Genomic DNA, 12,193 nt, shown 5'->3' on the forward strand with positions numbered 1-12,193 from the left:
AACACTGCAACCTCTCCCAGAAACTCTAGTTGGAGTGCAGGAATGAGCCCCGCTGCAAAGCATTGCATCAAAAATTGTTCTACATGCCCCTGTTAAACAGGGGCTGAAAAATTGGGCTTATACACTGCAACCTCTACCATATACTCTAGTGGGAGTGCAGGAATGAGCCTTGCTACAAAGCATTGCATCAAAAATTGTAATTACACGCCCCTGTTAAACAGGGGCTGAAAAATTGGGCCTTAGGCACTGGTACTGGTGCCACGACACTGCAACCTCTCCCATATGCTCTATTTGGAGTGCAGGAACGAGCCCTGCTGCAAAGCATTGCATCAAAAATTGTAATTGCACACCCCTGTTAAACAGGGGCTGAAAAATTGGGCTGGTGGCATCACTCAGAACCAAAAATGTTCTTCCAAGATATCAGCCGGATCATTGAGGAGGAGGATAGTCAGTCAACATAACAGGACAGTCACTCAGAATCAGCATAGGCAGTCTTGAAGGGATGTGACATTTCCAAAAAAATTATTCGGTTACATCAGCTTCAGGTGCTTGGTAGCTGGTGGTAATCCAAGACTGATTCTTCTTTATGAAGGTCAGTCGATTAACTGAGTCGGTGGACAGGTGCACCCTGTGATCGGTTATAAAGCCACCAGCAGCACTGAAGGTGCGTTCCGAAAGAACGCTGGATGCAGGACAGGCCAGTAGCTCAATTGCATACTGTGCAAGCTCTGGCTAGTGATCCATCCTCAAGACCCAGTAAGCACCGTGGGAAAGGTGTCCAAGTCTGACCTTGCCCCTAGGTATTCCTGCACCATGTAAATCAGATGCTGGCGATGGTTGCTGGAACCGATCATACCTTGGGGCTGCGGACTAAAAAATTGTCTGAACGCATTGGTCAGATGGCCACCTTCTCCACCGCTACCTCTGACCGAAGCTTCAGCAACACATTGTCCAAGACCAGGAGTTTTTAACCTCCCTGTCTCTGGGAACATGTTGCACAGACCTTTCTGCAAGGCCTCCTGGAGAGGTCTCATCCTCTGCTCCCTCTGTGATGACAAGATAAGGTCCGCAACCTTACCGTTTTACTGTGGATCAAGGAGAGTGGCCAGCCAGTAATGGTCCCTCTCCTTGATCCGAAGAATACGAGGATCCTTCCGCAGGCTTTGCAGGATCAGGGAGGCCATGCAGCGTAGGTTAGTTGAGGCATTCGGTCCGGAGTCCTCTGGGTCACTAAGGACAACATGATCTGCAGCCACCTCCTCCCATCTCTGTAAATCATCCCTACAAGGCTGCTGATGCTGATGCTGAGTGCCGGGCTCCACCTCCATGCTGACACAATCCTCCTCCTCCTCGTCCTCTTCCTGTGTGATGGGTGGGACAGCAGGAACACTGTCTGGATAAAGGGGGCCTTGAGAGGCAAGGAATTCCTCCTCTTTCTGCCTTTGTTCTACCTCAAGTGCCCTGTCCATTATTCCACGCATAGTATGCTCCAACAGGTGGACAAGAGGTACAGTGTCACTGATGCATGCACTGTCACTACTCACCATTCTTGTGGCCTCCTCAAACGGTGACAGGACAGTGCATGCATCCCTGATCATGCCCCACTGGCGTGGTGAGAAAAAACCAAGCTCCCCTGACCCTGTCCTGGTGCTGTAGTCGCACAGGTACTCATTGATGGCCCTCTGCTGCATGTGCAGCCGTTGCAGCATGGCCAAAGTTGAGTTCCACCTGGTGGGCATGTCACATATAAGGTGGTTCTTGGGCAGGTTCAACTCCTTTTGGAGCTCAGCCAGCTGAGCACTGGCATTAAATGATCAGCGGAAATGCACACAGACTTTCCTATCCTGCTTCAGGACATCATGTAAGCATAAGTACCTGCCCAAGAACTGCTGCACCACCAGGTTAAGAACGTGAGCCACACAGGGCACATGGGTCAGTTGTCCCTGACGGAGGGCGGAGAGGAGGATGGTGCCACTGTCGCAAACCACCATTCCTGGCTTAAGCTGGCATGGCGTCAACCACCTCTCGGCCTGCCCCTGCAGAGCTGACAAAATATCTGCCCCAGTGTGGCTTCCGTCTCCCAAACAAACCAACGCAAGTACGGCATGGCATCTTTTTACATGCGTACTTGTGTAGCCCCTTGAATGCCTACGGAGCACCACTGGTTCCGAGGACAGAGCACTGGAAGAGGCCATGGAGGAAGAAGAAGAGGAGGGGGTGGAGGAGAGAGGTGTGTCACAACCAGTAGTAGCATTTTGGAGGCGTGGTGGTGGAACAACCTCCAAAACTACTGCACTTTGTCCTGCTTCCTTCCCAGCTGCCAGAAGAGTGACCCAATGGGCCGTGAAAGATAGGCAACGTCCCTGTCCATGCCTGCTGGACCAGGAGTCAGAGGTAATATGCACCTTACCACTGACCACCCTGTCCAGCGAGGCAAGGACATTGCCTTCCACATGCCGCTAGAGAGCTGAAATCACCTTCCATGAGAAAAAGTGGCGTTTGGGGACCTGCCACTAAGGAACCGCACATTGCACAAACTCACAAAAGGGGGCTGAGTCTACCAACTGAAAAGGCTGGGCATGTGGATGGCTGGGAGTGAACTTCTTTCTACGGTCCAGCAGCTGGGGCAGGGAAATTTGCCTGCTACAATCGGACGTGGGTGTACTGCTAGCAGAGTGCCCGCAAGCACTTGGCTGTGACACACCTAATTCTACACCTTCATTCCTCTCAGTGCAGGTTTCAGAGGGGACTGAAGGTCTAGTGGGGTTGGAGATCCCAGCTGATGAGGAGCAAGGAGAGGTCCGCTTTGTTCTTTGGTGTGGGTCTTTAAGGTACGCTTGCCAACGAGCTGCATGGCAGGTCAACATATGTCTGGTCAAGCATGTGGCGCCCAAGTGGCTAATGTTTTGGCCACAAGAGATACGCTTGAGGCATATGTTGCAAATAGCAGTGTTGTGCACTCGTCTCAAAAAAGGCGCACACCAAAGAACTTTTGGAATAATGCGCAGAGGCAGCTCCCTGCACAGGCGGAGCTCTGCAGTGTGATTCAGTCAGTGTGCTGCCCCTAAGCTGGCCCCCGGAGGGCATCCTGCCTCATTGGAGATTTGCCTCCTCCTCCTCCTCCTCTCTATCAGGCACCCACGTGGAGTCAGTAACCTCATCATTCCCTCCCTCTTCATCACTGGAGCAAACCTGGCAGTATGCTGCAGCTGGTGGAACATGACTGCCAGACTGCTGTTCTTCTTGAGCATCCCCTCTCTCTGCGCTCACTCTACTGCCTTCCTCTAGCTGAGTATCATCATCAGAGCCTTCAAAACACTGGGCATCCTCCTGGAGCATGTACCCAACACTGTGGGTCTAGGGAAGGAGTGACTGATGGTGACATTGAGACGAGGGAAGAGGATGCGTTGGCAGCTACTTTGCTAGTACCCTGAGCCTGGGTGAGAGAGGATGAGGAGATTGAAGAGGGCTTGGTCATCCACTCTACCAAGTCTTCGACATGATGCGGCTCAACACGTCCAGCTGCCTAAAATAAGGACAAGCGTGTCCCATGGCCATGCGCTGATGAGGATGCACCCCGTCCACGACCAGCACTGTTGTCTCTAGACACAGAGCCTGCTTGCCCTCTTTTATTGGCTGCTTCTCCTTGTTGGCCTTCCAGACATAGTAATGGCCTGCAGGGAGATGGGGAAACCAGCAATTGGGTAGTGTATATTGTGCTGGAGGCAAACAACACCCACTAACTTCTGCAGATGGCTGTATTAGAGAACACAAGCAATAAAGGGTAGATACAGGTGTATACTGTGCTGGAGGCACACAACACCCACTAACTCCTGCAGATGCCTTTATTATAGAACACCAGCAATAAAGGGTAGATACAGGTGTATACTGTGCTGGAGGAACACAACACCCACTAACTCCTGCAGATGGCTGTATTAGAGAACACCAGCAATAAAGGGTAGATACAGGTGTATACTGTGCTGGAGGCACACAACACCCACTAACTCCTGCAGATGGCTGTATTAGAGAACACCAGCAATAAAGGGTAGATACAGGTGTATACTGTGCTGGAGGCACACAACACCCACTAACTCCTGCAGATGCCTTTATTATAGAACACCAGCAATAAAGGGTAGATACAGGTGTATACTGTGCTGGAGGCACACAACACCCACTAACTCCTGCAGATGGCTGTATTAGAGAACACCAGCAATAAAGGGTAGATACAGGTGTATACTGTGCTGGAGGCACACAACACCCACTAACTTCTGCAGATGGCTGTATTAGAGAACACAAGCAATAAAGGGTAGATACAGGTGTATACTGTGCTGGAGGCACACAACACCCACTAACTCCTGCAGATGCCTTTATTATAGAACACCAGCAATAAAGGGTAGATACAGGTGTATACTGTGCTGGAGGCACACAACACCCACTAACTCCTGCAGATGCCTTTATTATAGAACACCAGCAATAAAGGGTAGATACAGGTGTATACTGTGCTGGAGGCACACAACACCCACTAACTCCTGCAGATGGCTGTATTAGAGAACACCAGCAATAAAGGGTAGATACAGGTGTATACTGTGCTGGAGGCACACAACACCCACTAACTCCTGCAGATGGCTGTATTAGAGAACACCAGCAATAAAGGGTAGATACAGGCGTATACTGCACTGGAGGCACACAACACACACTAACTCCTGCAGATGCCAGAACACGACACAAGGCTGACGCGCTGGCGGCCTTATATAGTGTGGGGCGTGTACTAAACACCCTGAAGTATAATTGGCCACAGGCATCCTACCTGTGGCCAATTATGGCTCTCCTCGCTGCCGGCACTGTAATTGGCCAAGCATGCGGGGTGACAGTGCAGGCTTGGCCAATCATGAGCCAGCAATGCACTGCGATGGCGCAGTGCATTGTGGGCCATGAGCGCCACACGAATTTGGCGCGAATGGCCCACAGAGTTCTGGCTTCACCGAACGGGCGAACATCCGGTGTTGGAGTCGAACATGCGTTCACCAACAAGCTCACCCCTAGTGGCCACCTCCACAAAATGTGCTTTAGCACCAAGAATTCAAAATCCTGTTTTTATATTAGTGTTAGTGTAGGACTTACTGGACAAAGTGTGCTGTCCTGGTGACAAAGATTTCACCAGGCGAGAATAGTAATGAGCTTGGGTTCAGTCTGAACCCAAGTTTGGAAGAATCCCGGAAGTAAGCTGTCCGGAATTCTGGAAGTAAGCTGTCATTGCTGGGCCAATGGGCTGCGGGTGGGGGATTCCCCACCTTGCAAGTGCATGTAAACAAAGGAGCGAGGATACTCATGACATATTTTACCTAATATGGTCATATCACCATATGAGGTTGATGACATTGACTATATATGCATACGTGGCCATATTGGGTTAATGTCACTTTCCTCATATGGCCATGTGGCCATATGAAGTCAATGATGTCACAAGCATCCCCGTCCCTTTGTTATGTGCCGCTCTTTGGGTTGGCAATGACAGCTTGCTTCTAGGTTCAGCCAAACATAAGTTCATACCAAACCCAACTCCGAACCCAAATTCATCCTAGGTAGGAAGTAGGTAGAAGATTTTCACTAGGGACAGACAGCAATAAAAAAAAAAACTGACAGGGGTTCTAACCTTCACCTACTGTAAATTGTTTTTACTTCTACCTGTGTTACTATTGGAGGTTTACCCTCATTACGCCTGAGGCGGTTGTGTTACTAATGGAGCTTCAGATAGAAGTAATACCCAACACACACTTTTCTTGCACTTTTTTTTAAATCTGCATATTTTTTTTCTTGTTTTGTGCATCTAGTTAAGTGCTGCTAGTTAAGTGCTGCTTCTTCAATTATCTTTCACAGACCGCTTACCTGCTGGGCTCAACCAAAATATCATCAGGGGTAAGAGCAGTTCCTGCTTCCACCTCCTTCCTCAGTGCACGCTGTTCTAGTTTTTTCTCTGCTCTAGATATAAGAAATAATAATAATAATAATTTACTAATAAGAAGAAATATTTTGGAAAATTACCACTGCTATCTATATTCTATTGTATTAGTCTCAACATCTCCAAGTCTGATCATACACTGTATCAGTGGTTCTCAACCACCAGGCCTTGGCCCACTGCCAATGCCTCCTAGCTCTCGTAGTGCCGCCTAACCTCCCACAGTGGTCCACAATGCTCCTTGACCTCTCACAATGCCCCCAGGCCCCCTAGTGGCTCTCAGTATGCATAAACCTTCCATAGTGCCCCTAAGCCCTCCGCAGTGCCCACTAGCTTGCTAAAGAGCCAACAGCCCCCCGCCCCCCCCCCCACCCCCCCCTCCCCAGTGCTCTCAATAGTGTCCCACAGTGCCCCCAGCCCCATATTACCATTCAGTCGCCTACATTTCCAGCCCTCTCCGGAGACCTATCCCTAAGTGACCCCAGCTATATCCAGAAACCTAATTTACGACATGATGACCATATCTGCTGCAAGGTCCCCTAACCCCCTACAGAATTCAATTTACCAGGCCCTGGTTTCAATAAGGAAGACAACCAAAGCATTATACTGTAAAATGTGATTTACAATCTCTTTTAGATCTACCATCAACTTTGTATTGCAAGGGCCTTTCTGATTGAAGCTAATTGGATTGGTGGTTTAGGTTCGTCCTTGTATTTCTTAGTTTTGGTAACTCTTACAGATATTTTACGATCAGATTGCATAGTTAGTATGGCAGCTTACGTAATAATAATAATGTGGCCGATTATTGTCATCACTCACCCTTCAGGAATATTGATGTATTTGTGAGGGACTAATCCCCGCATCCCTGATAATTCCCCTTTCCACCAGTCCCCAGATGCTTTGCAGTGAAGTAGGATTGTGTCCCCCTTCTTGAAAGACAACTCCTGTGATGTCCGGGCTGAATAGTCAAACTTTGCTGTGGCCTCCACGGTGTCCAATTCTGGAAAGTACCAATACATTAACGTGAAGTTGCTAATTTGATTATCAACAAATAATCTATAATAACAAGAATGTAGGTAGAGTGCTAACACCTCGATTGCCTTACTATGAAAGTGAATAGCATATTTCCTATTATATTCTATATTTATGCCATACCATGCAGGACCAACATAAAATACCATCTGTAGCCCACTTCCTGTTTCTTGTCTGGTCATTAGCCTAGGCTTATGACATCATACATCTCTCTCTCTCTCTCTCTCACTCTCATGAAAGCTTGCCAGAAAGAGAGGGGTGAGTCATAAGAGGGCCAACAAGGGCTGCAGAGCTGGAGGCGTGCTTCTGTGTGTGTGTGTGTGTGTGTGTGTGTGTGTGTGTAAATCCAGGAATTGAACAGGTAGCAGCTTCAGCTGCCCACAGTTAAAATGGTTGCAGCCAGACTCAGCGGAGGGCGATTTCTGCAGCATATTTGGCAAGTACAGAATCAAAGTGTATATAAAATAATATGCAAAGTGGTTGGAGGGAAGCTTCAGAGTGGCAAAGATGTTTTTATTACAAATTATGTGAGCAGACTGTAGTTCCTCTTTAAGGACTTGGTTTAGGCTCAGGGATAAGGTTCATTTTAGCATGTAGTGTTAGGAATTCATTAATGTTAAATTAATCTTTAAAAGGTAACCCTAATATTACTCCCAACACTTTAATAATGGGCCAAGGGTTATGATAAATTTGAGAAAACCCTATTGTAAGTTTGCTAATGGTTCTCATTTCTTACCGTTGGGCTCTGGGCTCTGAGTCCAAGCTACAGTACCATCCATAAAATTAAAGTGAGTCTTTCCCCAAACAAAGGGAGGACAGGCGGAGGTTCCCCTCAATAACATATAATGCAGCCAAGCTTCTAGGTCATTACCTCTTTGTTAGGAGAGAGCGCTCAACCTTTTTACCTCCACTGCCATATGGTACCAGGAGCCACCAGGAGTGTGTGTAAATCTGGCAAGCTGACTGTCGGCTGTCAGATGGAACCATTTGCTTCCACATGCCCCTGTAAGTGCCAGACCATTAGCATCGATCTGCCATCTGCACTCCATTCGTTTAATTGGAGAACAGGTGAGTATCAGGGCTGGGCTCAGCCCTTCCTTCTCTGAGCTGGCTACTCAGCTGTTGGCCTCCACAGTGACCCACCTGTTGATGATATCCTGCTCGTCAGTCCTGCCTACTTAAAGCGGTGTTCCACCCAAAAATGGAACTTTGCGGAATCCCCCCCCCCCCCCCTCCGGTATCACATTTGGCACCTTTCTAATACAGGTATTTTGCCCCCACTTCCGGGCATAGATACTCACGGCACCCTTGGGTATCTACGCCACTCCCCCCCCCCCCCCCCCCCCCGGCTGTCTTCTGGGAGACACGCAGGTACCAGGAGACAGCAGGGACCAGTGGGAACATGTAGCGCGTGTCACGCATGCGCAGTAGGGGACCAGGAAATGCGGCTTCACTTCCTGATTCTTTTACCGAAGATGGCAGTGGCAGCACCCCAGGGGTGGGGGACATATCAGCTTCTGGTGCAGACATTGCAGGTACCCTGGACAGGCAAGTGTCCATAATTTAAAAGTCAGCAGCTGCAGTATTTGTAGCTGCTGACTTAAAAAAAAAAAAAACGGCAGAACTCCGCTTTAAGCCATCCACCCCAGATGATCTCTGTCTCCACCTTGGTCATATCTTTAGAGATGCTCTCCTGTGTTCCTGGTAAAGACTTGCTTGGCTGACATTCCTTCTGGCTCCAGATCCTGCTCGCTGTTCTACTACGCTCCTCTCTGGCTCCCTGTTGTTTTGGCTTGTCTTACTACCCGTTCCGGATCCATGTTTTGACCATGTTTACTCTGTTTACCTTTTTTTTATTATTATTATTAAACAAGTGAGATTTAACAGTACTTCTGTCTCAGTCTGATTCATGGTTTCTGACAGTGAGATTCCAAAAATCCATCACACAGGGGACTTTTTGTCCCCTATATGATGAAAAATAAATTTTAGTGAATAAAAAAAAAGAAAAGTAAAACAAAAGTGTAAACAATTTAAGTTACAACAAAGAATTTGAGACCCTCATTAAAAATGTTTGGGCCCAGTCCCCCCACATACAAGCACATATAAATGTAAATACATGCCTTGGAGGCACCTACAGATGAAGCGTCGATTGTGAAACGCATGTTACATATCGCCATGCATGCCAGAATCAGAGCAATAATTCTAGTCCCATTATTCATGGGTGATCCTATACTGTTGTTTTTAAAGCATCCCCTATGGAAAATATAGGGTACTGACGTTTGTTGCAGTTTTCGGAGTGCAAGTCACTTTAAGCTTTGCCAAAACATGTTGTAATACACAGTACTGTACAGTATTGCACTTGTTTGCCCTAAAATTAAATTTAGTGTATTTATACAAAAATTTACACTGTTGCGATAATATCGTGGGATATAAAACAATTAGAATTATCACTATTTTATTCTATAGGATGTCTGCTTTCAGAAAATATATTATATTTGGGGGTTTTAACTAATGCACCCCCCACATCAAATCATTCTCTGCAGCTATTACCCTTTGTACCACCACCCCCTCCCTTTAGAATGTAAGCTCTACGAGCAGGGCCCTCCTGTACCTTTTGTATTGAACTGTACTGTAATTGTGTTGTACCCCCCTACATTGTAAAGTGCTGCGTAAACTGTTGGCGCTATATAGATCGTGTATTATAATAATAATAATAATAATCTTCAGGGCTAAAATAGGATTTTTTGCACTCACTGTAAAATCCTTTTCTCTGTAATTCACCGACTGTGACACAGCTCCTCTCTTTAGCCATTGGGTTGTTACGCCACCTTTAGGAGAGGACTAGGCATAACATGTTGACATGTAATTAAAAAACTCAGAACTTCTAGTTCCGCCCAAGGGTGGTCCCTTAGGTAACAACCCCTCAGCCTGCCATGCAGCTTCAGTACGTCAACAAGCAGTATAACGTAAAGAAAAATAGGAGGGGAGGGTGCTGTGTCAGTCGGTGAATTACAGAGAAAAGTATTTTTTGCAAAAAATCCTATTTTCTCTTATATTCACCGACTGACACAGCTCCTCTTTTTAGCTATTGGGACGTCCCCAAGCAGTGACAAAACGAGGGGTGGGAAAACAGCATAAAACTTCATCCACCATGACAAGTGGGAACTAGTATAAACTTCTCCCACAAAAAATGACAGTGTGTGGGATGACCAAACTTTTTTACCCACAAAAAAACAGGGTGCTCCTCAACAGAGAGACACTACCCTCAAGCCGCACCAGAACTGCAGTAACAAATGCAACAGTGCATTAACTTAAAAGTACTGTGTTTTCACCCAAAAACCAGGAAAAAAAATTTGTATGTGCAATTGCAACTATACAGCCAGCTGCAAAACTTTGGAGCCAAAACAGGCATTAGCCAATGCACTGACATCTACCTTGTAGAATTTTGTAAAAGTGTGAACAGACGACCAAGTCGCCGTTTTACACACTTGAGCGACAGACGCTTGATGCCAGAAGGCCCAAGACATTCCGATTGCTCTTGTGGAGTGGGCCGTAGCCCGGAAAGGGGGCACCTGCCCCTTCAAGGCGTAGGCCTGTACTACAATCTGTCTGATCCACCTGGAAATGGTGACTGACGAGACCGCCATGCCTTTTTTCGGACCAGCCACCGAAACAAACAAGGAGTCTGACTTCCGAAAGGGAGCCATGGCAGACAGATACACCCTCAGAGCCCGAACCCCATCCAGGGAATGGAGGGCCACCTCCTTAGGATGTGTCAGCTTCACAAAGATGGTAACACAATGTCTTCATTGATGTGAAACGCTGAAACCACTTTCGTCAGAAAAGGAGGTTACGGACGCAACACCACCTTATCCTTGTGGATAACCAGATAGGGCGACTTGCAGGACAAGGCCGCCAGTTCCAAAAGCCTCCTGGCCGATGTAATGGCCACTAGAAAGACCACTTTCTGGGAAAGAGTCACCAGGGGAATCTCTCTGATATTCTCAAATGGCGTTTTTTGAATTGCCGATAACACCAGATTCAGATCCCACGGGGGTAACGTTGGACGCACCGGAGAAACTACATGTTGGACCCCTTGGACAAAAGTGCTCACTAGAGAGTGAGACGCCAGGGGCCACTGAAAAAAAAAAAAAAAAAAAGACAGCCAAAGCTAATATTTGTCCTTTGATGGTGCTCAAAGCCAATTTCTGGTCTACTCCTTGCTGAAGAAATAGCAGGACCCTGGATATAGAAAAGGAGTGCGGATGTCATCCTTTCTCCTCACACATTGAGATGCAGGCCTTCCAGGTACGATGATATATCTTCCGAAAAGAAGATTTCCGTGCTCTCAGCATAGTTGGGATCATCGAGTCTGAAAGACCCCGGTTCCTCAACACCTGGCTTTCAATAGCCATGCCGTTAAAACCAGTGATGGTAAAGCAGGATGGAGAATTTGACCTTGAGACAGAAGGTCTTCTCGTAACGGCAGTCCCCAAGGGGCGTCTGGTACACAGACCTAGTGCGCCTGGTGGCAGGGACGCTGGGGCCAACCTGGGGCAATCAGAGTTACTGGAATCCCCTCGGCCTCCACTCTGCGCAGCAGACGTGGTAACAGCTTCAATGGAGGAAAGTCATAGATCAGCTGGTATAGATCCCACAAAGCCACCAGAGCGTCATTTTGACTAAATCTCCTTCTGCAGGACTCTGGTGTGGAACTGGGCATATGGTACTGCCTCGAAGGAGGCCACCATGAGCCCCAGGACTCGCATGCAGAAGCATAACGACGACCACCTGTGGTTCATCTGCAATTTTACCACGGCTCAGAGTCTGCAGCTTGTCTGAAGGAAGAAACACTCACGCTTCCATGGAGTCCAGCTGTAAGCCTAGGTACTCCAAACGCTGAGTCCGGTACGATCACCGACTTTTTTAGGTTCAACAGCCACCCAAATTCCTGCAGGGTCTGCATGGTAATCGCCACATCCTCCTCTAAATCTGTTCTCAGGAGGAGATCGTCTAGATATTCCATGATCGTGATCCTGCGTTGCCACAGCAACGCCAAAACAGGAGCCAATACCCTGGTAAAGTTTTGGGGGGCTGATGCCAAACCTAAGGGGAGAGCCACAAACTAGTAGTGGGCTTCCCCGACTGCAAATCGCAGAAACTTCTGATGCCAGAGGCATATGGGTATGTGCAGGTACGCATCCT

General features: G+C 47.7%; 1 protein-coding gene across 4 annotated transcripts in view; it reads right to left on the minus strand.

The window, feature by feature from the left end:
• ARHGAP4 (Rho GTPase activating protein 4) overlaps nucleotides 1-12,193 on the minus strand; it is a 278,640-nt gene that overhangs the window by 23,762 nt on the left and 242,685 nt on the right. For 3 of the 4 annotated variants that reach the window (XM_077479014.1, XM_077479012.1, XM_077479013.1), the window contains exons 19-20: nucleotides 6,776-6,956; nucleotides 5,887-5,979 (exon numbers count right to left, since the gene is read on the minus strand). In XM_077479014.1, the coding sequence (XP_077335140.1) occupies nucleotides 5,887-5,979; nucleotides 6,776-6,956 (274 nt within the window). The remainder of the gene's footprint in view (nucleotides 1-5,886; nucleotides 5,980-6,775; nucleotides 6,957-12,193) is intronic. The other variant, XM_077479015.1, reaches the window with a different exon arrangement.

The sequence above is a fragment of the Lithobates pipiens genome, unplaced genomic scaffold, assembly GCF_037356315.1.
Source record: "Lithobates pipiens isolate NorthernLeopardFrog02 unplaced genomic scaffold, aLitPip1_a1.2 Scaffold_1, whole genome shotgun sequence".
Classification (NCBI taxonomy): Eukaryota; Metazoa; Chordata; class Amphibia; order Anura; family Ranidae; genus Lithobates; species Lithobates pipiens.